Genomic DNA, 24359 nt, shown 5'->3' with positions numbered 1-24359 from the left:
TCAACCACTCACTGTGGACATCCCTCAGTCGGGTTCATACTTGTCGTCACAATGTAGTTCACTTAGTTTATTCACAGTGTGGGATTCACTTCCCTATGCTTTTGTCTTGATGTCCCTCAGTCGGGTTCACTACCGCCTTTCAATCGTCTCTTCATATTCAAAAAGTCTCAATGTCTTTTTAAACAGTCGCACAATGTTCAAGTTAGGTACCCCTTATCTGGGCTCAGACCCGACGCCGGCCTTCCCTATGGCTTCTTGGTACTTGTTGTTTCAATACTTTTGTCATTTTACATTCTCTTTACTTAGGAGAGGGGCACGTGGTGCTAGAACACTCTCTTACTGGTACCAGGTTCGTTCACAACAAAGACCTGTGTCTATCTATCTTCTTAATGTTGCCACTGCAAACTTGAGCCTAACACAGTCCGGTCCACTATCGGGTTGTTCCGACTCACGAGCTGTGCTGAACTCAGCGTTTCTTTTGCTGCTGGAGTCATGGACCGTGCCATGATGCCAACCACATCTCCCCACACTGGCTATCAGTACGGAAGGGTTCCTTGTACAGTTGACATCCATCACTCCATTCACCAGCTGCGATTGCCTGTCTTATGTTTCCTTTGCCAGAGGCTTTGCGTGTCTGCGCTCAAAAGGGCAAGGGCAACTCCCTCCTTGACGTCCTTCCACGTCTCGCCGCCTTTCTCTTCCGTTTGAACTGCCGTCCTGGAATAGCTGTTTCCTCGTGCGTTCGGCCTTGCTCCCAGTGTGCTATTATGCTCTGCATTTTATCTCTATGGGGAAGAGAAAGGGAAGTCTGGTGTATGTGGTTATCAGCAATTTCCTGACTCTGCCTGGCCTCAAAACTGGGACAAGCTGGGCTGCTTTCATAAGGAATTATAGCCCTCGTATTCCCATGGGGATTCTTTCTACCTCCTAGTTCATTAACCCACTTCCTGGGGGGGGGGGGGGGTTGGTAAACTCGGAGGGGTGAGAATTGTAGGGGTTGTGAGATCAATGGGAAAAATCCACAAAATATTAGTTTTGAGGTCTCTAGATGGAATGACCGGGATTATTGTCGTGAAATGAATGGGGGGGAATTGTGGGAACTGTGGTGTTTTGTCAAAGTAGACTGGGAGTTTCGGAAATAATAATCAGAGGGAGGGGGGAGAGGAATGGCTGGGAGTACTCGGTAGGCAACAGGAAAATAGGGATTCTGGGAGATGTAGTTTCCCACTGCAATGGGGTTTGTCTTCCTAATAGGATCACCAGATGCAGAGGGGTTGTTGGATTCTGATAAGGGAGATTCATTGGATTGAAGGTAGGTTGATCTGGAACAGCCTATAAAAGCCTCAGGGACTCCGTCCTCCTCATCCTCTTCCCCAGTGTAATGGTGCGTGTCACCTGAGGCATTTCACCCAAGCATAACCTGAGCTCCCCTACCCAGGTGATCCTCCCTCGCTCGTCCACCCCCAGGGTTGGGATCTGAGAGCGCCAGCCCTTCCCTGTCCACCTGAATAAGGGATTCTCTAGGTCTAATCGGGAGAACACCCATAGGTTTCTCACAGTCCGCAGGGCGGGAGATCGAGAGAAGTGGTAGGCCAGGTGCGAGAGGCTAATAAAGTGGGGGTTTTTTCCTCTCTCTCTCTCAGGCTCGCTCTGGGAATGCGCGGCAAGGGAGATGGAGAAGGTGAGTGAACAGGATGCTGATGTAGAAGCGTTCCTTTGGGCTTACTAAAGCCAAGAGGAACGGGAGAGGCCGTGGCTAAGGAGACAGAGGATGGTGTGGCTTACCCGCAGAGGGAGACTTTGAAGACGAATAATGCGCAACACCGCCACTGAGGGAGAGTATTGTTTATTCAAGCAGGGCTTGCCTGCTAATGCGGAACGCTGCCACTGAGGGAGAGTATTGTTTATTCAGGCCGGACAAGAACTTACAGGCCAGGGGCAAAAAAGGGGGGGTTGTTATGCAGTTAACACAAACCTCTCATGAACTGGACTTCTGGGCCAACTTAATGTGAGTTTGTTTAAACTAATAAAGGAACCTACAATTAAACCTCAATACCAAATCTGTGTCATCTGTCTAATACCCTCTTTGTGTGACAAGTGGTTGTAGTAGTGGAATCGGAAGAGACAACGTCATGGGAGCCATACTCCAAGTACTAAGTGAAGTACAACAACAACTGCAGCAGGCACTGCAGTTACAGAGCCAGCAGCCAAAGGTGGATAGGCAAACCTTTCAACAGGTCCTGCAGTTGCAACAATCATAGCTGTTAAATGCAGCCAGTGGGAAGAGACAGGCCCAGGGGCCTGCCACAGTCTTGCAAAAATATAGATCAGGGGATGACCCGGCTCATTTATTGGTAAATTTTAAGTAAGTGGCAAGGAATGCTCAATGGCCCCAGGAGAGATGGAGCTACTATATCGCACCCTTAATGACGGGGGAGCTGCAGAGTGCCTATAAGGCGGCTAACCCCACAGGGGACACCAATTATGTGGATATGAAGAAGGTAGTCCTGGAAAGGCTTGGGCATGATGAGGAGACGTACTGGGTGAAATTCCAGGAGACAAAATTGCTGCCAAATGAGACATCTAGGCAGCTATACTATAGGGTGAAGAAGCTGGCAGACAAGTGGCTTCAGACAGCCACCACAACCACTAATGCAATGGCGGAGAGAATTGTCTTGGAGCAATTTGTAGAAGCTCTACTGATTCCAGTGCAACGGTGGGCAAAGCAACACCATCGCCCTAGTTTGGCAGAGGCAGTCAATATCGTTTCTGCATACCAGAAGGCTGGACAGGGAAGAATGATGTCCACGGCCACCTCTACCATGACCAGAGCGTGACCCGGAAGGGGATCCAGCACCTTACACCGAAAACCTTAAGGCGAAGGAGGAATACTGAGCCAGGCTCTTATGATGCTGTCAAGGAGTCCACAATGCTATGAGTGCGGAGACTGGGGCCATATTTCCCGAATGTGTCCAAAGAAGAGTAAATCTGAACCCTTTGGAGATATGACAGTTTGACATACCAGGGGTTGGAAATTACCCCAAGGTTCCTCGATACCTCCAGAGGTCACTGTACCCATATACCTGTGAGGCAGAAGTAAATGATATTCCCACATGAGCGCTGGTGGACTCGGGAAGTCTGCAGACAGGTCTGATGTGCCTGCAATGCCCAGGATCCTACAACGAATGAGAATTGGTTGAAGCAAACATCCTTTCATGGAGAGGACATCAAAAAGCGAACTGAACGTCCTATCAAAGGTCGAGCAGAACTAAGAGAAATGCAGAGCAAGTGGCATGACAAAGTCATGATGCCAATCAGTATTGATTGGAAATAAGATCAGCAGGGGACAGCTACTGCCTAGCACAAATGCGGGATCCTACCTGATGAAATGGCCGTCCAAGAGGGGAAAAAGGGTCAAGGACCTTATTTCACCAAGGAGAAGGGGTTATACTACCGGATGACACAGCAACCAGATGGAGAGGCCCTTCAGCAGTTACTGGTGCCGCCATATTCTGCTCTACAGTGCTAGAAGGGCTCATGTACAAGTGGGACGAGAAGCATCTGGGGTCGGAGAAGACCATACAGAAAATGTTGGCACAAGGTGTATGGTCATACCACATGCTTTTGCCAACAGTGCAGTGAATGCCAAAAGAATAACCAGTCTCATGTTCTAAAAGCTCCTCTGCTAACAATGCCCCTAATCTTGGAGCCTTTTCAGCGGATTGAAATGTACATTGTGGGACCCCTTGGCCCGCCACTAGCCCCAGCAGGAGATCTCTCCAGATGGGAGCATCATATTCTGCATGGACTTCCGGAAGTTAAATTAGGTTTTGAAATTCAATGCCTACCCATTTCCCCATATAGAGGATCCCTTGGAAACCTGTTAAATTTCATGACCAATGACCTCTCAAAAAGTTATTGGCAGACACCTGTATGCCATAGTGATGAAGATAAAATGACTTTTGCCACCCCCTCTGGATTATACCAGTTCTCTGTGCTTCCTTTTTGGTTACATGGGGCCCCAGCGACCTTTCAATGTCTAATGAATTCCATCTTAAATGGACATGAACAATATGCTGGGGCATGCCTGGATGACATTATTGTATAAAGCACCTCCTGTGATGCCCACCTATAACATCTGCGGGCCGTATTTGAGACCCTGCAACATACCGGACTCAACGTCAATCCAAAGAAGACATCAGTAGCCTTCTCCCATACCAAGTACCTGGGGTATTATGTAGGCCAAGGGACCATTCGACCTCAGCAAGATAAACTCGAGGCCATCGAGAAGCTACCCTTTCCAGACAAATCTGTGCAAATCTGAGCTTTTCTGGGATTTGTGGGATACTACAGAAGATTAATTCACCACTTTTCTGATGTTGCAGCACCGTTGACTGATTGACCCGAAAAGTACAGGGAACCATAATGATGCTGAATAGGCCTTTCGTGATTTGAAGGCGGCTTTGGCTGACCATGCCGTCCTGCGTTGTCCTGACTATTCAGTGCCCTTTTTCCTACAGAGGGATGCATCTGGGGTGGGTCTTGGAGCGGTGCTGTTCCAAAACAAGGGTGCCTTGGAGAGGCCTATTTTATTCCTCAGCCCGAAACTGTTGCCGCATGAGCAGTCCTATGCCACCATTGAGAAGGAGTGTTTGGCTGTCAAGTGGGCTATTGAGTCTCTGCAGTATTATCTCTTGGGCCACCAGTTGCCCCTAGTCACAGATCATGCACCCCTGGTTTGAATGCCAGGATTTTGCTGTGATTTTGCCTTTACGACCGTACATCAGCCAGGTAAATTAATTGCCCAGTCGGATTTTCTTTCCCGATCGCATACCTTGCCAGAAAGTTGGGGCTTGGTGAGTGGATCTGTGAGATGTTCACTGAGGCTGGTTCCCAAAAAAGGGGCTCCAGTGTGGAAACTGGGCAGGACTGCAGACGGCAGGACGAAGGGAGCACAGTAGTAGAAAGGCTGCAGTGTTGGTGGAGGCGGAGGAGGTGTGTCAGCAAGGCGGAAGATCAATAGAAGTGGAGTGAGGTGGAGGGCCAGGTATGAGAGGCTAATAAAGTGTTTTGTTTTCTCTCTGTGGAATGCACAGCAAGGTAGATGGAGGCGGAGAAGGTGAGTGAGCAGGCCGCTGCCAGAGAAGTGTTAATTTGGGCTTACTAAAACCAAGAGGAACGGGTGAGGCGGAGGACGGTGCAGCTCACCCGCAGAGGGAGACGGAGAAGACGAGTAATGCGGAATGCCGCCCCCGAGGGAGAGTTTTGTTTATTCATGCAGGGCTTGGCTGCTTTAGCGGAACGCCGTCAACGAGGGAGATTGTTTGTTTATTCAAGCAGGGCTTGCCTGCTAATGTGGAATGCCGCCACCGAGGGAGAGTATTGTTTATTCAAGCAGGGCTTGCCTGCTTTAGAGGAACGCCGCCAATGAGGGAATTATTGGTTAATCAGGCCGGACAAGAATTTACAGACCAAGGCGAGGGGGGAGAAGGGTTGTTGTGCAGTAACTACAACCCTCTCGTGAACTTGACCTCTGGGCCAACTTAATGTGAGTTTGTTTAAACTAATAAAAGACTCTACAATTAAACCTCAATACCGCATCCATGTCATCTGTCTAATACCCTTAGCATGTGACAGACGTGAATCCTGGACAGATCCTCTTTAACTCCCAACCCCACAAGGAAATAGCAACAACCAAGCTTTCTCTACTTATCATACAGTCTGAAACCATGTCTAATTGTAAACTGTCAGATAATCTCGCTGTGATAAGTACAGGGACTAGGAAGATCCCGAGCACGTTGCAGTCAAGTAGGATGAGTGCTTGACCAGCTGTTGTCAAGTCAATCGAACAAATGTTACGCTGAGGCAGTCCCAGCTATTAAACCAAACAACAAAGAAGGACATTGTTCTGAATCCAGAAGGACAACCCAGCGAGCGAGATGCCGTCACGAGGTGGGAACTGCGCTTCGGGAGACTGCAGTGACGCAGCTCTCCAGAGTAGCAGAGACAAGTAACAGGACACCCGGGGAGGGTCTTGCAAGTCTGCTGGCAATTGGCGCACATGAAGTGGAGAAAAACTGAGAAGTGGTGGCGTGATCGGTCATTGGTCGACCCTCTGGTCCAAGACTTGCCCCGAGACTGCCTGCTATGGCCTACCGCGGAGCCGGGAAGGCAAATTTAAGGAGTACGAGAAACTGTGTTGGTAGTGGCGTGACCTGTAAAGGGTGGACCGTCCGGTACTTAGGCTGAGACCGCCAGCAGTACCTGACTGCGAAGACAAGCGGGCCAACAAAGAGAAATAGAAGACGGAAGAATCAATGTGCGGCCCCTGGCAAAACTGGTAAAGCATTCTGTGAAAGAAGGTAAAAAGAATAAGTCCAGGAGGGTGCCGGAAAGATTTGAGACATTGTATCGAGAAGAAGTAGTAGAAGAAGAGAAAGTATTGAAGCATGTTGTGAGGCTATTCCCTGTCCAGTTCCACAAGAGTGTGGTACTGGTGAGTCAAGGACGACTCAGGAAGCCTCTTCTTTGTCCCATTGGGGCAAGTTAAAGAAAGTAGAGAGCGGAAGAGGCCGTTGGAGGGAACTACAAGATTTGTTGAAGAAGTGGAAAATAAGCTACCCTGAAAGGCCGTTGGAGGGAACTACAAGATTTGTTGAAGAAGTGGAAAATAAGCTACCCTGGAAGAGGCTCATAGAGAACTGGCGAACATGCTAGGAGAAGGGATTCATTACCATTGGCCCACCTGGATATTGTGGTACTTTGTGGCTTTTGGTTGTGAACCCTGGAACATTTCCTGAGTTTGGGAACACTGTATCTTGAGAGATTCTTACCCAGGAGACGGGAGTCATTCTCCTGGGTTGTAGACTGAACGGTTTTTGTTACATTACGGTTATGTTTCAGTGGTAGGGATAGAATAGGAGTTTGGACTAGGACTCTGAACATTTGATTTGGACTACACAGACTTCCTGACTGCCCAAGTTTGTTTGAGGTAGGGAAACAGTGTGTGTGTGTGTGTGTGTGTGTGTGTGTGTGTGTGTGTGTACACCTATACAAATCTACACTGTTGAACCCACTGCTACCAAATGTTGCATGGATTCCTTATTTGTCTGGGGCAAGATTGTAGTCTGTTTGGATGTAATTTGGAAAAGTGTCTGAAGCAAAATGTTCGATGTATTGGTTATTCTTTTGAAATGCATTACTATTGTGTAGAGTTCAAAAGTGTTTATTAAAGCATTTATAAAAATAATTTTAAAAAAACTTACTTTTTTAATCACGCCACTCCAAATTTGGGAAATGGCAAGGATACACTTAAGTTCATTCACAAGAAGAGAGCACAATCGATCAATCTTTCTTGGACATTACTTTCTCAAATGTACTGAAGCCATTGAGTGACTGAAACATGCTGCACAAAAAATAAATATCACCTGGAAAAGCTCCATCTGATGCAAAGCGAAAATAAGAGCTTCTGAAATAAAACAAACAGCAGCACAACTTGCCGACCAGAGAACAATACCAACTTTCTCCAGGGCAAATGAGATGTCAGAGCAAACTGAAGCAAGACTTTCTAACATGAGGACAAGAGCAACATCCTCCAGGGCACATGAGACACCACTCGATCAGGACACTGGCAACGCCGGGTACCCCAGCTGGTAGTTTATAGCAATCACTAGGCCTCGGTTTGGTCAGACTCCTTATTCTATGCTGCCACAGACCACACAGAGAACGTGGTGGACTCCACCTCACTGGTGCAAATCATGTGACATATAAGGTACCAGAGTTGCTCATAGTGGACGAGGGTGGAGAGACCAGAGAGCGAAAGGGGAAGGAGGATGGATTACCCTAACCCCATACCATTGGGCAGAAAGGCCTGGCGAGAGAAAAAGAACCAAGTAACTGTAAGAGCTACAGTAGCCCAAGGAACCTGAATATTGTAATTGGCAAACAGCTCACAGTAACTCCCAAGAAGAACGAGAAGCATATGGAAAGAGTGGTTGCCAATACTCCAGGGAGTTAAATGAGTCATTGGGACAAGGAAACACAAGTGGTGGTAAGAGGAATCGCCAATATCCCGGAGAAATAAGTGAAACATTAAAACGGAGGAACCCAAGGGAGTTTAAGAAACCTGATTGTTGTAAACTTCCAGACGGCTCACAGAAACTCCCTCAAGATTTGAGAGAGCCACATAAAGGGGTTATCCATACCCCAGAGAGATAAGTCAGACATTGGGACAGAGGAACTCCAGGATTATGTGAGCCTGAGAAACCTGAATATTGTAAGCAGACGGGCCCAATAAGACAAGTGAAGAACAAATTCAACGGGAATACAGAGCTAACCAAGACGGTAACCTTTTGGGTGGAGAAACCCACCCATGTGGTGGAGAGGGATTAAGGAGGTATCCCTCCACCTCCGGCAACTTGTACATATGATCTTTTCAGCAACTTGAGACTTTATTTTGTAAACTTGAGAAACTTTTGGAACTTTGATAGATGGTCAAGAACTGTTAAACCAGGGAGAATTATTTTCCACAGATAAGCATTGAATCTGAAACCAGTAGGGATTCCTGGAAGCCCTGAGAGAGATCGGGGTGAACAATTCTGAAGGCAGGACACTCTGCCTAGTTTTTATTTGATATTTTTTCTGAGTGTTAAGGCCAGTTTAGAGAATAGGTTTGGATGAGGACCATTGTTGTTATCGACTTTTGTCGAGCAACTTAGTATAGTTTATTATAAAAGGAACTCACATTTTAGTAATACGATTACAAAGGTGTTTTCTTAGAAGTTAAATACAACCCTTTGACAACATGTCCTCTTGTCCGAGTCGTTCTGGCTTGCCACAGGAAACTGAAGGAGATGGTTCCAAACGGAGATCTTCTCCATCCAGGGAATTAAAGTCCTAAAGTGCTGCCGAAGATTGTGAGTACTCTGTTTCAGCCCATGCATAAAGTAGAATTTGAATTCATATCTATCATATATCCCAGAGGAATAAGTGAGATTCTAGCTTTTGCTTTGCGCTTTTCATGATTTTTTCACAGAGTATTAATAGTGTAGTGCATGCACCCTTCTTTGAAGGCAAAAGTCAAATCCAATGTTCATATTTCCCCAAAATTGTTTGCCTACCCTTTGGCCCCAGCCCTTTTATTTGTTAGTTGTCCATCTGACATCAAGGTACTTAATTAGCAAAGAAAACGCTCAATAATTTAAAGGCTAATGTTTATTTTATTCTGAAACTCCAAACATGGGTGCTCTTCTGTAAACATGCTATGCGTAGAAGGATTCTTTCTTGCACTCCAAAGAAAGAGCTCACTTCACTAAAAGCAAGATTGCATCCGGACTGCAATTATGTTCTGCTCCCACATTGGTGTGCTCTTTTTGTAAGTGTGATTGCCTTTACTTTGGTGCCAAGACCGATAACATTGTGAGGAAAGCTTCCTTCACAAATCAGTTTTTTAAAATTAATGTATATTATTCTTTACTCACCCCTCTTTGTTATACAGGTCCTATTCGCTCTTCTATCCAAATGCATATGAATGATGAAGTGCTTATGATGGAGGTTGAATAGTTACTTGCCTGTAACTGAAGCTCTCCATCGTGGCTGTCTAAATCATGTTCTTAAATGGAAAACGGATTGGCATCTCTCTTGGAGGTGCACACATAACTCATGACACTTGCATTATGCTAGGTGTTACTGAAGATGAACTTGCAATCACACGTTGAATTCCGGCAGTTGGTCTCAGCCCTTCATAATTCTTACATCAATAAATAAAGCAACATTTAGTTGAGAAATAAAAGCACCTAAGATGTGGGAGGAATCTACTATAAAGTGCAGTATAAACATTTATTTTTTACTTTTTTTATTTGTATTTGGTTTATTACAAACATGTACACAATTATTTAATAAGGCAAATACAATGAATATGACAAAATAACAACGCAGTTCAAAAAAAGTGTTACTGTTAAGGTACTCATGATGGAGGACTGCCTTTATAGTTAAGTGACTTAACCTTCTGTGAGTTGTAGAATAGGGAGATTGTAATAGGTATTTCAGTAAGGCCCTTGTCGATAAAGAGTGGTCAACTGTGATGGAAACCTACATTTATAAATCTGTACTTATTTATTCTTTTTTACTTTATCCTTTATAGGCTCAGAGAAGCATGAAAGCAAGCTACAATGCCTTATTGGAAAAGGTGGAGGAACTTAACACTTCACTCAAGCAGGAGCGTTTTAAATCTTTAAATCTTGAGAAACAGATGCAAACAAAAACATTTTCTGAAAGGAGAATGGAAGAGGTACATATATAAAGTATTGCATTTGCATAAATTCTCTTTCTTCTTTGAGAAAACTGCTTCAAGGGGATTGTGCCCTCCGACGTATTCCACATCTATGACAGGTAATCACGACAGCTGTGCTGCTTCAGAAATTTTTTCTGCATCGATGACGTCGATACGCTGTCCTCGAGGGCCTCCGTCGAGCCGATGTCACCGGATGTTATAAGTAGGACGCACAACGCTCTTTGCCTCAGTTCTGTTTTTCCGTGAACATGTTCGCTTCGGAATCTCGGTGCGCCTCTGTTCTTCTACTGTTGGATCGGTTCTGCGAACTTGGTTGACTTGTGAAATATCATGTCTTCATCTTCTTCTACCCCGCGGTCGGGCTTCAAGAAGTGTCGGGACTGTGGTTCCAAGATGTCGCTTACGGACCCGCACAACGTCTGCCTCTGGTGCCTCGGCGAGGACCACGCCACCGATGACTGTGACGATTGCCAGTTTTTGACGTCGAAGGCCTTGCGGGAGCGGAAGAAGCTGCTATGTGTAGGTAGGGTTTCCAAACCCCGAAAAAGTGGAAATCTGCGGGGCTTTCGACCGACGTTTCGACGTAAGTCCAGGGGGTCTCGGTCCCGGAGTGGTTCCCTGCCTCTTCTAGGCACTCGCGGAAGCGCCGTCGCCGGTCGCCTTCCCCGTCCTCGTCCGAGGACTCTACCAGACAGCGGGTAGCTTGTCCCAACAAGCATTCCTCTCCTGCGCCTTAGAGAGAAGCCAGCAAGGAACGCGGTAGTGCCACCGCTCGCACGCCTTCGGGCTCGGGCAGTCGCCCTCGAGACTGTCAGTGTGTGAGGTCTTCTAAGACATCAACGCCATCGGCGCCATGTCCATCGAGGGACTCTCTCGAGGCTCTGCCTCTGAGGAAGTCATCGGCGCTGAGGCCGTCGAAAGACACGCTCGGGGCTCCGGCCTCAAAGCCGTTGTCGAAGCCGTCGGTGCCTCGCTCGACGTCGATGCCGATTCCGTCGATGCCCTCGACGCCTTTTTTTTTTTTTAATATAACATTTTATTGTTTTTTGTTAACACAAAAGAAAACATACAGCCCCGTACAACGGGGTAACCAATACCTCCCTTTCCCGCCCATTAGTAGTTCTACACCTTGGTTCACATACGGAGGAGCTTTAGCATAACCAGACATTTTACCACATTAATATTACGTAAACTGATTCTCTTGCGAGTCCTTGGGTTTTAGCACGGTCTGTCCATACAGGTTACTGTTCAGTGTGCATCTTCCCATTTTTGCCATATTTTCTGAGCTTTCTCAGGACATCCCCGGGCTGTATACAGCTTTATCGGAGGTACCCCGGAGACCAGTGGATCTCTGAGGTAGATGAAGGGTCGGATGTGGAAGGTTTGGTTCCTCAGGAGGTTCCTGAAGAACTGTTGTCTGGTTATAGCCAGTTGGAAGACCTGCGTCAGTCCTTGCATGACGCCAGTGGTCTGGACACCTCCCCGGAGGTTGAATTTGGCAGGCCTGAGCCTGGTGCTCAGGACGAATCTTCATACAGGCGTCTCATGTCGAGGGTGATGGAGTATTTGGGGTCGTCTGCTCCACCCGTGGATTTTCTGCAGGATGACCTGACATATCTTGGATCAAGGTCCACCCACTGACCCGGTGGTGCCATTTCATATGGCTTTACAAAGAAGGGTGGCAGTGGTTTGGACTGCTCCGGAGAGTCTCCCGGCAGTGAATAAGTCTTTGCCGAAAAAATCCTGTCCAGCCAGTGGCGACCCCAGCTACTTGTCTTTGCACCCCACTCTGGAGAGTTTAATGGTGCAGGCGGCTACGGCCCCTGCGAAGCAAGTGTCGTACCCTACCCTACCATCCTCCTGATGGGGACGACAAGCGCTTTGACGGTTGGGCGAAAAAAGTGTTTTCATATAAGGGTATGGCTTTAAAGGCAGCCAACACTGTTTGTGCCTTGGCAAGATTCACTCACACTCTGTGGAATTGTGTATCTTTGGCGGCTGAACATATTCCTGAAGGGGAGGAACATGATGGTTTTCTTGCCCTCGTTCAGGATGACGAGGATGTCATGTGTGAATCAGTTCAGTTCAGTCTGGTCTGGACGTGGCAGACTGTGCCAGCCGGTCCATGCCGGCGAGCACAGTGATGCGCAGGTTTGCATGGTTGCAGAAGTCGGGGTTTGCTCCTGATGTACAGTCCCGGCGTCTCAACATGCCCTTTGATGTTGACCATCTTTTTGGCAGCAAGGCTGACGAGAGCCTTGAGAGGTTGCAGACCTCCAAAGCTGCAGTGAAGTCGTTGAGCGCTGCAGTTCGTCAACCTCCGTCTTTTCGTCCTAGGGGACAGCAATGGAGGGGACGTTCCTTTCGATACTACTCGACCTTTGGTAGATCGAGGGGAGCTGCCAGTCAAAGGGGCCAACGTAGAAGTACCAGAGGTGGAAAACAAGGTACTCGAGGTGCCAAGGCTGCTCGGGCTGTTGCCTCTTTGCCCTCAGGCAACGCTGCAGCCGCTTCAGCTCAGTCATGAGGCCATGTCCCATGGTTCGCCGGTTGGGGGAAGGCTGGCACAGCATGTTGTCGAATGGCGTGCCCTTTCTTCAGACGTGTGGGTTCTGGAGATCATAGCCCACGGCTACTGTCTTCCTTTCCGGCAGAGGCCTCGCGACAATCCACCAGGGAAGCTCTCTTTGAAGAGTCTGGATCCGCTCCTTGCGCAGGAGACCAAATCCCTGCTGGAGAAAGGCACCATAGAACTGGTGCCTGTAGCGGAGAGGAACAAGGGATGGTATTCCCCATATTTTTTGATCCCGAAAAAAAGACCGGGGTTTGAGACCCATTATGGACTTGTGTGGTTTAAACAAGCTCCTCAGGAAGGACAAGTTCAAGATGGTTACTCTCTCTCAAGTCCTCCAGGCCCTTCAACTTCAGGATGGTTGGTGTCTCTTGACCTCAAGGATGCTTACTTCCATGTGCCGATTCATCCCAAGCACAAGAAGTACCTGAGGTTCGCGGTTGGCGACTCGCATTTTCAGTTTCGGGTCTTGCCGTTCGGATTGACCTCCACCCGAGGGTCTTCAACAAGCTCATGGTGGTGGTGGCAGCGTATCTCAGGAAAGGGGGGATTCACATCTACCCCTACTGGACGATTGGTTGATCAGTGCACGCTCTCCCGTACAAGTCCTGGATCATCTGTCAGTCACCTGCCACTCCCTTAACAAGCTGGGCTTCTCCCTCAACTTAAATAAGTCCAACTTGACACCTACCCAGCGGCTCCAGTATATCGGATCAGTGCTCAACACATCTCTGGGGCAGTGTTTGCCTCCCCAGGTGAGGGCTCATCACATTCTGCAGATGGTGGACAAGTTTCAACGTGCCCAGAGTCTCCCGGCGTTCGAGTTCTTGAAGGTTGCTCAGCCTCATGGCATCCTGCATTCTTCTGGTGCCAGAGGCCAGGCTGCAGATGAGATCTCTGCAGTGGGCTCTCAAAATGCAGTGGTCGCAAGCCTCTGGCAGGATGTTGGATCCCGTTCAGGTGCCGGCCTCGGTCGCCCAGGATCTTCTGTGGTGGGCCGTCGAAGGCAATCTGATGAAGGGGGCTCCATTTTGGCTACCCTGGCCGGAGGTGACAATCGTGACGGACGCATCCCTCACGGGATGGGGAGCTCATGCCAACCAGTTGACAGTCAGCGGTCGTTGGTCTCCGTCGGAGTCCAGACTCCATATCAATCTGTTGGAGCTGAGGGCCATCAGGCTAACCCTGAAGGCTTTTCTGCCGTCTGTGCGGGGGAAGAATGTCCTGATTCTGACGGACAGTACAGTGGCCATGCAATACCTCAACAAAAAAGGGGGGCAGGGTCTCTCCCACTGTGCAGAGAGGTGATGCAGCTCTGGTTCTGGGCCATCCAGCAGGAAATTTCGATCTCTGTAGTTCATCTGGCCAGAGACGAAAACGAGGAGGTGGACGCTCTGAGCAGGCAGAGCATGGTCTCTCACGAGTGGGAGCTGGCTCAGGAGGTTCTCCTGGAGATCTTTGCCCTTTGGGGGACCCCACAAGTGGATCTCTTCGCCACCAGTGTGAACCGGAAGTGCGAAAGATTCTGCTTGTGGGAATTTCCTCCAAGAGGAGCCTTAGGGGACGCGTCCGTAGTGGAGTGTTCCTTCCCACTGCTGTATGCGTTTCCTCCCATCCCCGTCATTCTGCAAGTGCTGCGGAGGTTTGGTTCCCGAATGATCCTCATTGCTCCGGCATGGGCAGGAGAAAGTGGTACCCGGACCTTCTCGACATGTCCATCTGCCCTCCACGCCGTCTTCCCTACCGAGACGATCTGCTCTCACGGGAATGGGGGTCACATTCTCCATCCAGAGGTCAAGTCTCTCAACCTTCATGCTTGGCTTCTGAAAGGTTGAGGTATAGGGATTGGGACCTCCCTGAAGACGTGATGGAGGTGTTGCTTTCGGCCAGAAGGCCTGAAACAAAGTCCCTGTACCGTTGCCGTTGGAGAAAGTTCTGCGACTGGTGCAGGGTTAAGAATGTGGATCCTTTTTCATGTGCCATTCCTGTGGTTCTGTCTTTTTTGCTTTCGTTAGCCCACAAGGGCCTGCAAGTGGGTACCATTAAAGGTTACCTGGTGGCGCTGTCCATATTTAAGCGCTCGTCTGAGGAGTGTTCTTATTTTAAGATTCCTTTGATTTCTCAGTTTCTGAAAGGGCTCACTAATGTGTTCCCACTGTCACCTTTTCAGGTGCCCGGTTGGGATTTGAACCTGGTTCTAAAATTCCTAAGGGGAGCTCCGTTTGAGCCTTTACATTCTTGTCCTTTGAGACTGTTGACCTTTAAAACTGTATTTTTAGTTGTGGTTACTTCCGCTCGCAGAGTGAGTGAGTTGCAGGCACTATCCGCTAAGCCACCTTTCACGGTGTTCTATAAGGACAGGGTTGTCCTTAGGGTTCGTCCTTCTTTTCTTCCGAAAGTTGTGTCGGAATTTCATTTAATCCAGAAGGTCATTCTTCCGGCGTTCTATCCTCCTCCGCATCCTGGTAAGGAAGAGGAGAGGCTCCATAGGTTGGATCCTAGGAGAGCTTTTAGTTTCTACATCTCACGCATGTCCCGGGTCAGAGTGGACGATTAGCTCTTTGTAGGATACGCTGGAAGGCATTTGGGACAAGCTGTTACTAAGCAGACTTTATCTAGATGGATTATTTTGAACATTTCTGAATGTTACCGCTTGGCGGGTAACGACCCTCGGGTAGGCTTACGGGCCCATTCTACTAGGGGTGTGGCTGCCTCTACTGCTCTGCAGAGGGATGTTCCCATTCGTAACATTTGTGAAGCAGCCACATGGGCCTCTGTCCATACTTTTGTAAAACACTACTCCCTGGATTCTATCCATGGGCAAGATTTGGCCTTTGGCAAGCCGGTCCTCTATTCTGCAATTTAATTGGGTATTCTAAAATTCTAAATTCTTTTCCCACCTCCATATGTTGGTACTGCTTTAGGAGTCTGCCATATATGTGGAATACGTCGGAGGAACCAATCCCCTCGAAGAACAAGTTACTTTCTTTCCTGGTAACGTTCTTTCAATGGGATGTTGCGACAACCTATTCCACATCGAACCCTCCCAGCCTGCCCCTCTACAGAATTTCTTATGCGATTGCAGCTTACGTTTCCGCAAAGCTTTCTGTAGTCATACTGGCAGAAGATTGGTGCCACACTTTCTGGGGAAAAAACTACAACTGAGGCTATGGGCGTCGTGCATGCTACTTATAACATCCGGTGAAGTCGGCTCGACGGAGGCCCTCGAGGACAGCGTATCGACGTCATCGACGCAGGACGCAGACGCCAAAATTTTTTCGAAGCAGCACAGCTGTGGTGATTGCCTGTCATAGATGTGGAATACATCGTTGGAACATCCCATCGAAAGAACGTTACCAGGTAAGAAAGTAACTTGTTCTCCCCCTTTGTCCCTTTCTCCCTCTTTGTCCCTTTCTCCTCCTTTGTCCCTCTCTCCCTTTGTCCCTCTCTCCCTCTCTTTGCAGGTCTCCTGAATCTTTTCTCCGAAGAGTTATAGTGCCCTTCTCGCTTAGAATGGATGAGGTGCCCTTCATAGAGGGAGCTTTTTCCTGGCTTGCTTAGCCTCTCCCCTAAGGGATGTAGGGTCCTTCTAATTTAAAGGTAAAGGGTGTGCCCATCACAGAACCAGATAAGCCTGGGGTTCTGGTATAAATTTGGCCCAGGTCTTGATGTTTCTTTCCAGGCTCTCCCAGCACTGAGACGTTTGCCCAAGGTGCTTCAGTGTTCTACACAGCTAGAGGTATGACTTCTAGAGATCTTCTCCTGACCCCCCACTCCACCACCCCCCCACCCAGCCTCAGGTTCCTAGGTTTCCTGCTTTCTGCTCCTGAAAACTGCATGTCTCCTTTAAATCTGAGATGGTACAAAGGGGAATTAAGCAAAGTCAAGCAGGATGGCTGAGTGGCTCAATGTAAAAATAAACTGAAGAAGAGCATCAAGCAGCAACGCAGGAAAGAAAAGGAAAACTGTATGAAGGGAGCATGATGTATCAAGGAAGAGGATAGAAGGAACAAGGAGAAGAAAGGAGGGACATAACTCTTGGCTAAGAAGGAAGCTTGCAGACAGTAGAAATCATATGGAGAACACAACATGGTTTACATGAGCCGACACAGAACATTGTGACAGACAGATCTGTGTTGTTGTACAGATATCTGAACTAAACTGTGTCTGTGGGTGTAAGCACATCAAACCTAAACTGGCTGCCAAGATGGAATGGGAGCATTCCATAGGCCTGTGTGCTAGAATCCAACATTCCGTACCCACCCCCTCACCTCTGCCGTACTTGAAGATCCGCCACAAAGAGATCTGATGGTTCTCTGGTATAGCAACTGATGCATAAGTAAGAAGGTGGAGCCAGCGCCGTAGCTGGTCCTTCAGGCAAGTGTTGGACTCCAAGCACCAAGCTGCACTGGTGAAGAAGGGATCCCACAAACCCACAAAACTTGCCTCATGACACTGTCAGGCTGTAACATAGGCCTTGGTACACATTTGCTTGAATCATTTGGCTGGAGAGGATGCAATATTTGGTTGATATGTTCTGCAGAGATGTGTTGTTAGTTTTTGTTCCTGGCCCTCCTTCTTTACTGGTATGGCTTTGGGAGTCTTTCAAATGATTAAGACTCTGTTGGAGGAGAATAGCCATTAGAAGAATAAGGTTCTTGCTTCAGTTATTTACTTTCTGATGGATAAGCCTTCCACAGATTCTTCATTGGCCCACCCATCCAGGTCCCTCCATCACATTGTTTGTAATCTGAGGATATTCTGCAGTTATCCAGCATCTGAATGCTGGGAAAATTGGTAGAACAGATAATTTGGCCCAGGTGATACCATGTGTATATCTGACGTCATATTTGAGACCAGGGGCTTCAATGATGCTCAGCAGAGCCACAGTGCACGCCCTGATGGCTTATGAAAAGGTTTCAGATTGTCTGTAGCTGGGAATACTTTTAGAAAAAGGAGGGATCTGTAGGAAGGAGGAAAGGTCCATTAGAAAGAACATTACTGAAGGTAAGTAACCTGTTGTTCTCCATGCCTACCTATTTCCTTCCTCTGCATAGTGTTTCACAACTTGAACCTCACTCTTTCTATACCGGAGAGTAGTCCTCTGGTCGGCAGTAATTTCCCAATGAAGTGATTCGGGGGTCTGAGTCGTGGTAGGGGAAATTCCTCAACAACTAAGCCTCACCTGCCTTCCACCCTTCCCTGTCTAACACTCAGGCTGAACTATCTCCAGAAAATCTCTGCCCAGGCCCAAGGCGAATCTCCCTGTAGACGGTGGGGCATCTTTGCCATTTCTCCAAAGTATGGCACTAAAGCATCAAACTATTGGTTGTACACAGTGGTCTGAGATATCTCTCGAGTTCATTATCTTTACTCCGTGTTCAGGCACCAACATCACTCCGTTGCCCAGGAATCCAGGCAGAGCTCAAGTACTCAAGCTGGGAGTCAACACTCTCCTCGAAAAGGCGGCCATCTGGACAGAGGGTTGTAAGTTTACTCTTCTTATTGCTCCCAAGCGATCCAGAAACGTCTCGACGATCATAAACCTGATCACTATCTTGTCAAAAATCTCTTTCAGAATAGAGGCACAATTATCTCTCTCATAGCCCTGGGAGTCTTCCTCTGTTCCGTGAACTTGTAGGATGCCTATCTCCACTTTATGATCAGGGAGGGAGACGAGAGGTTTTTTGAGATATGCCACTTCAGAAGCTGATTTTAAGTTCCATGTCCTACTGTTCAGCCTTTCGTCAACTTTGGTGAGTTTATTTTACTAAGACCCCCTTTATTGTGCATTTTCCACTCTTCTAGACATTGTGGTTAGTTTATGCTCCTCCCCAGGATAAGCCCCTTGAGAACATGTCTATATTTTGCCAGATGCAAATTGAATTTACAGAAGAATCACCTTGTGCCAACTTCCCAGCTCAAGTTCTTCGGGACAAGTGAGTATTTCGTGGAATTCCCTCTTATCCAGTCAGGTGGTGGAGGAGAGGGAAGGAAAACATTTTATTTCTGCTTGAAAACTATACTGACCGAGAGGTGGGCCAACCTCAATTACTAAGAACTGTGAACAGGAAGAGAAGGACTGAGTAATGATGGTTTTTGGTAAGTAATCCTGGCATAAAGTTACAATGACAGTAAAAGAAAAAAAGAGATTCATCTCCCTAAGTGCAGCAAGATGAGAGGAAGATTGAGAGGGTCCTGATGTTTCTATGTTCAGAATCTTCTCCCCGGTGGCATAAAGAAACATTTGTGTTTTTTGGTTTAATTAGATGTGTTTTAAATAGGCTTTTGCATGATCTTAGTCTTCTTACTTGACATGAAATAATGGTCTTGGGTAAACATTGCTTCCTTCTAGTTGTATGTTTTGCCTTTCTGATCTTCCAGTTACCAACTTACGCCTGAAAGTGTTGGAAAGGGCAATTTGCACAAATGACGACTATTAGAAATAAGATCTGACCTGTAACTCTTTTTTGTTACTTTTAGTTTCTTGAAAGAATCAGTGACCTTGAAAAGGAACGGGATCTTTTGAAGGAGAATTATGATAAGCTTCATGAAAGGTACTTGACGGGGCGAGGGTTCAAACGAAAGTCCTACTGCGTCAAATTTATTTGTGTTTCTTTTGTATGAGTAGCATTCATATGCAATAATTCATTGGATAACTCCTCTCATTAAACCAACTTATTTTGTTTCTGTTATGTTACTGCCATCGTCATCCTTACATATAGAATATTGACTATCATTACCCAGCACAAAGGTTGCAATCTAGTTTCATCAAGAGTTATCCTACACATGGTAAAAGAGTGAACTTCTTGCTGCAGTATGGAAGTATGCAGAATGCAATCTGATGCACTGATTCAATATGCCACGTACCTTTGTAGGCATTAGCAATAGCAAATTCATATTGCAAACCTACCAATGTCATTTTCATCCCTCGGCTACCTCAGCACTTTATCCCTCCACATAAAATGTCCAGACTTGTTTATGGTATTTACCTGTATGCGTTATTTTACAAAATGGGACTCCGCATCTACCCCTGAAGAATAGCTATAGATGCAGTGAACAAATGGGTTTATGGTATCAACAAAGCTGTCCACTTCTGGACACCTAGATGTACAATTAAGATGTGCACCATAGCATTAGATTTGTAATGCAGCAGGAGAGAAATGGAGGATCATCGTAGAGGTAGCAGGTTCAAAAGTCAACATCCATTTGAGAGACAACCTAATTGAAGATGCTAAAGGTCGATCTAGTAAAACTGTTTTGACTGCAAGTATTGATACAAAGGGAAAAAAGTATTCAGATTAGGAATATGGAAACAAAGGAATACTGCGCACAGGTATTAAACAATTTTAGGGTGGGCGGTAAGGAGGGAATATGAATAAAGTGGGAAACAGTAGCAGGGGCATAGCGGGGAACACCCACAAAAAATGTTGACTTTCATACTGTTAAACCTTTGTAAGTGACCTTATGAAGTTTGACTTTTAGCAGTATTTTTTTTTTTTTTTAAAAAAGTTTATTGATTTTTCAACACAAACAACAATACAAACCAAACCGTAGTGCAATTAACAATATTACAATAAAGCATTTAATCATTAGTGCGCACTACCTCCCTGATCCCTCCCCCCTCGCGAGCCAGTTTCCATGTCACATTCCGTATCTGCCGCACATGAGCGGGCCTCGTTGTCATCCGACCCTCCCGAAGCCATCCCTGTCCCAAATATGCAAGATATCAAAGTCCTCCATGCCATCAAAGAGGCCAGTTCCTCCTCCCAAGACATACAACTCGCCTCCTGCCACACTGCTGTCTCGGCCTCCGCCCATTTCTGTAGGTCATTCCACCACACCTCAACCCGTGGCTTGCTACATTTTTTCCAGCCCATGGCTATTCTCCGTTTGGCCAGCACATACGCCAAGTCTTTCAGTTTACACACATGTTTCTGCTTCCTAGGTCTGGAAAACCCACCCAGCAGGCATGCCCAGGCGGTGTCTATGGCAAGCGTGACCCCTTTCTCTCCTAGCTTGCGCGCCACCTCCCTCCAGAACCCCTCGATCACTGGGCATGCCCAGAACATATGCGTCATGTCCGCATTTTCTTCGTCGCATTTAGGGCACGCCTGTCTGCCCGCATTCCGGAATTTGGATATCCGCAGTGGGGTCATATACGCTCTGTGCGTGACATATAGCTGTACCTGCTGCAGTCTGGCATTTCGAGATACTTTCCTGTGGTATCTTAGAGCCCGTTCCCACATCCCATCTCCCATCTGGGTCCCCACCTCGCACTCCCATTCCGATCGTAGGCCTGTCAATTCCTTCCCAACCTTCAACATCACCATCTCATACAACCTAGAGATCTCATGTCCCCCTTCCGTCGTGTCGTATATCCCTTCCAGCGTAACCTCCGATTCGTCTGCCAAGGTAAATTCAGGCCATAGTTCCCGAATTTTCCTCCCCAATCTGTGGTATGTTACATATTGGCCTCCATGTAATCCAACCTCCCCGCTAAGTTCCTCAAACGCTCTGATGGCACCCTCCTGCCACACATCACCCAATGTCACCAACCCCACAGATTCCCAATAGGTCCTAATAATCCCCCTCAGCTGTCCGTCTACCCCCGCCAGGGCAACTAGTGGAATCTGCGGAGAACACGGGAGTGGGTCTCCCATCAGTTTGCATGCTCGTCTCCACATCTTCCATCCCAGCCTCACCATCGCCGGGTACTTTCTCGTAACAGTTTCTGGCAACCAAATGACTTCCTTCAGGAAAAATGGGGCACAATCATGCCCGAATAATCTAAGTTCTGGGGTCTCTTCGTCGGAAAGCCATTTGGATACAAACTGTAGTTGGCTCGCTATGTAATAAGCCTCAAAGTTTGGGAGTCTAACTCCCCCTTTTTCATGAGAGTTCTGCAACTTCCAGAGTGCTACCCTGTTTCGAGTGCCATGCCACAGGAACTCTCTGCAAACCCCATTTATTTTAGCAAAAAAACCCTTAGGGATCATATATGGGATGTTACTAAAGTAGTGTAGCAGCCTAGGCAGAACCACCATTTTAATCATTGCTCCACGCCCCATCATCGCCAGGGGCAACTTCTGCCAGAAACTCATGCATGCGCGTATCTTCTCAACAGCCATCTCAGTGTTACACTTATGTTCTTTCTCTACCGTGTGGTAGACATCTATTCCCAGGTAACGAAACGTGTTAACTGCCCAGGGCACCTGTAGCACCGGCAGCCTCTCTATGGGGACACCCGTATAGCAGCCCAATGGGAAAATGTTCGACTTCTGGGGGTTGACCGCTATGCCTGACAACCTCGCATATCTCCCCATCACGTCCAGGATATACTGTAAATTCTCCTCCGGATGACTCAGGTACAATAACAAGTCGTCCGCATACAGGGATATCAGATGCTTTTCCCTCCCAATCTCAATACCCACAATGTCGTACTGCTGCCGCAGGTACAGTGCCAGGGGTTCCAGGGCCAGGATATACAGCATCGGGGACCAAGGACACCCCTGTCTAGTGCCTCTGCTGAGTTGCCATCTCTCGGATATGATTGCCCCCGTCCGGACCCTGGCCAGTGGAGCACTATACAGCAGCTCCGCCCATCTAACGTATCTTGGACCCAGTCCGTATTCTCTCAAGGCCGTCAGCAGCCACCCCCAATTAACCGAATCGAAGGCCTTTACAGCATCCAACGACACTATCGCCATTTCCCCGTCGCTAATGGATCCCATCTCTATCACCCGGTGGAGGCGTCTGTGGTTTTGGGTAATATTCCTCCCCGGGACATACCCTGTTTGGTCCGGGTGTACCAGTTTGCCTATCACCCTCCGCAGTCTGTTTGCCAGGACAGCCGTTAGTATCTTGCTGTCCTGATTCAGCATAGATACTGGCCTGTACGACCCACAACTATGCCTGGGTTTATTGGGCTTAGGGAGCGGTACAATGACCGCCTCTCTGAGCGATTCCGGCAACCTCCCCGTCTCGAACGCCTCATTGAGCATATCAAGCATCGGGGGGAGCACTTCCGCTCCAAAGGTTTTGTAAAATTCGCTGGGCAGGCCGTCCGTCCCTGGGGTCTTACTAGTGGGTAGTTGCCGGACAACCGCCTCCAACTCCTCCAATGTTATCGGGGCATCTAATTCCTCTCTTTCTTCCGTGCTTATCCTGGGCAGCCCAATATCTTGCAGGGTCTCCAGCATATCCTCCCGGTCACCGCCACCCGGATCCCCGTACAATTCCCTATAGTAATTCACAAATTGTTCGTTTATGCCCTCTTGGGTATCTATCTGCTTCCCATCCTCTCTAGTAATCGTCCTAATCGGGGGTCTCGGGGTTTCTTTCTTATATAGCCATGCCAGGAGACGGCCCGTTTTGTCTCCTCCCGCGTGTTGTCTCTCAATATATTTTTTATAGTTTAGGTTACAGAGCCTCCCCCAATGTTCCGTACACTGCTGTTGCAGTTTAAGCACCAGCTCGTTGTCTATGGGCTCGCTCTTCAACGCCCGTTCCAACTGGCTTTCTGCCCTCTGTAAATCAACCAGGACCCCATTCTGCAAGCCTTTCGATTTGGCAATCGCCACCCCTCGCATCACAACCTTAAAAGCCTCCCACAGAGTTCCCGCCGAATCAACGCTGCCAGTATTGGTATCGAAATAACTAGCTATTTCCTCCCGCATATCTTCCCTGAAAACCTGGTCTTTAAGCGCCTCTGCGCGCAGACGCCACGTCGGGATCCGCGCTCTGGGGCGGCCATATTGCCAACCCACCACCAATGGCGAGTGGTCCGATAGGACCCTCGCTTTATATTCCGCCCTGGACACCTCTGTCAAGACATCCGATGTGGCAAAGATATAATCAAGCCTGGTGTGCAACTGCTGCGGGGCCGAGTAGTGTGAGTACTGTCTCACATTGGGGTGCTTAGTCCTCCACACATCCTCGAGCTCGAAGTCTCGCAGCAGCGTCCGCAGCGCCCGGGCTGCCGGGGCGGGCCTAGTCACTTTATCGTCGGATCTATCCATCCCCGGCTCCAACACACAGTTAAAATCCCCTCCCCAGAACACCGCACTCCCAACACACCAGCTCAGGCTGGCACTCATAGTCCGATAGTACTCTGCCGTGCCCTGGTTCGGGGCATACGTGTTCACTACACACATCTCTTTATTCTCGATTGCCCCTCTTACCATAGCCAGGCGCCCCTCAGTATCCAAGATTTCCTGCCTCAGTTGAAACGGGACATGTGGCGCCACCCAGATCAGTACACCTCTGGCATAAGCCGAGTACGTGGATCCCACCACCGTTCCACCCCACTTTTTCTTTACCAGCTCCAGTTTATCTCGGGTCAAATGCGTTTCTTGCAACAATGCGATGTCTATCTTTTGCCTTCTCAAGTATAGCATGACTTTATTCCGTTTTAGATAGCTATTGAGACCCCTGACGTTCCATGTTAGCAATTTTAGCTCCCCCATAATTCACTGGTATCCTGCCCACTCCCCC

At 47.9% G+C, this 24359-nt stretch overlaps 1 protein-coding gene across 2 annotated transcripts in view; it reads left to right on the top strand.

The window, feature by feature from the left end:
- RPGRIP1L (RPGRIP1 like) overlaps positions 1 to 24359 on the top strand; it is a 1574704-nt gene that overhangs the window by 589234 nt on the left and 961111 nt on the right. For both annotated transcript variants that reach the window (XM_069639571.1, XM_069639577.1), the window contains exons 9-10: positions 10142 to 10288; positions 19347 to 19420. In XM_069639571.1, coding sequence (XP_069495672.1) covers positions 10142 to 10288; positions 19347 to 19420 — 221 coding nt within the window. The remainder of the gene's footprint in view (positions 1 to 10141; positions 10289 to 19346; positions 19421 to 24359) is intronic.

The sequence above is a fragment of the Ambystoma mexicanum genome, chromosome 1q (genome assembly GCF_040938575.1).
Source record: "Ambystoma mexicanum isolate Mex_15411 chromosome 1q, UKY_AmexF1_1, whole genome shotgun sequence".
Lineage (NCBI taxonomy): Eukaryota > Metazoa > Chordata > Amphibia > Caudata > Ambystomatidae > Ambystoma > Ambystoma mexicanum.
Note: the sequence above shows the minus strand (reverse complement) of the source record. Positions and strands in the feature narration are given on the sequence as shown.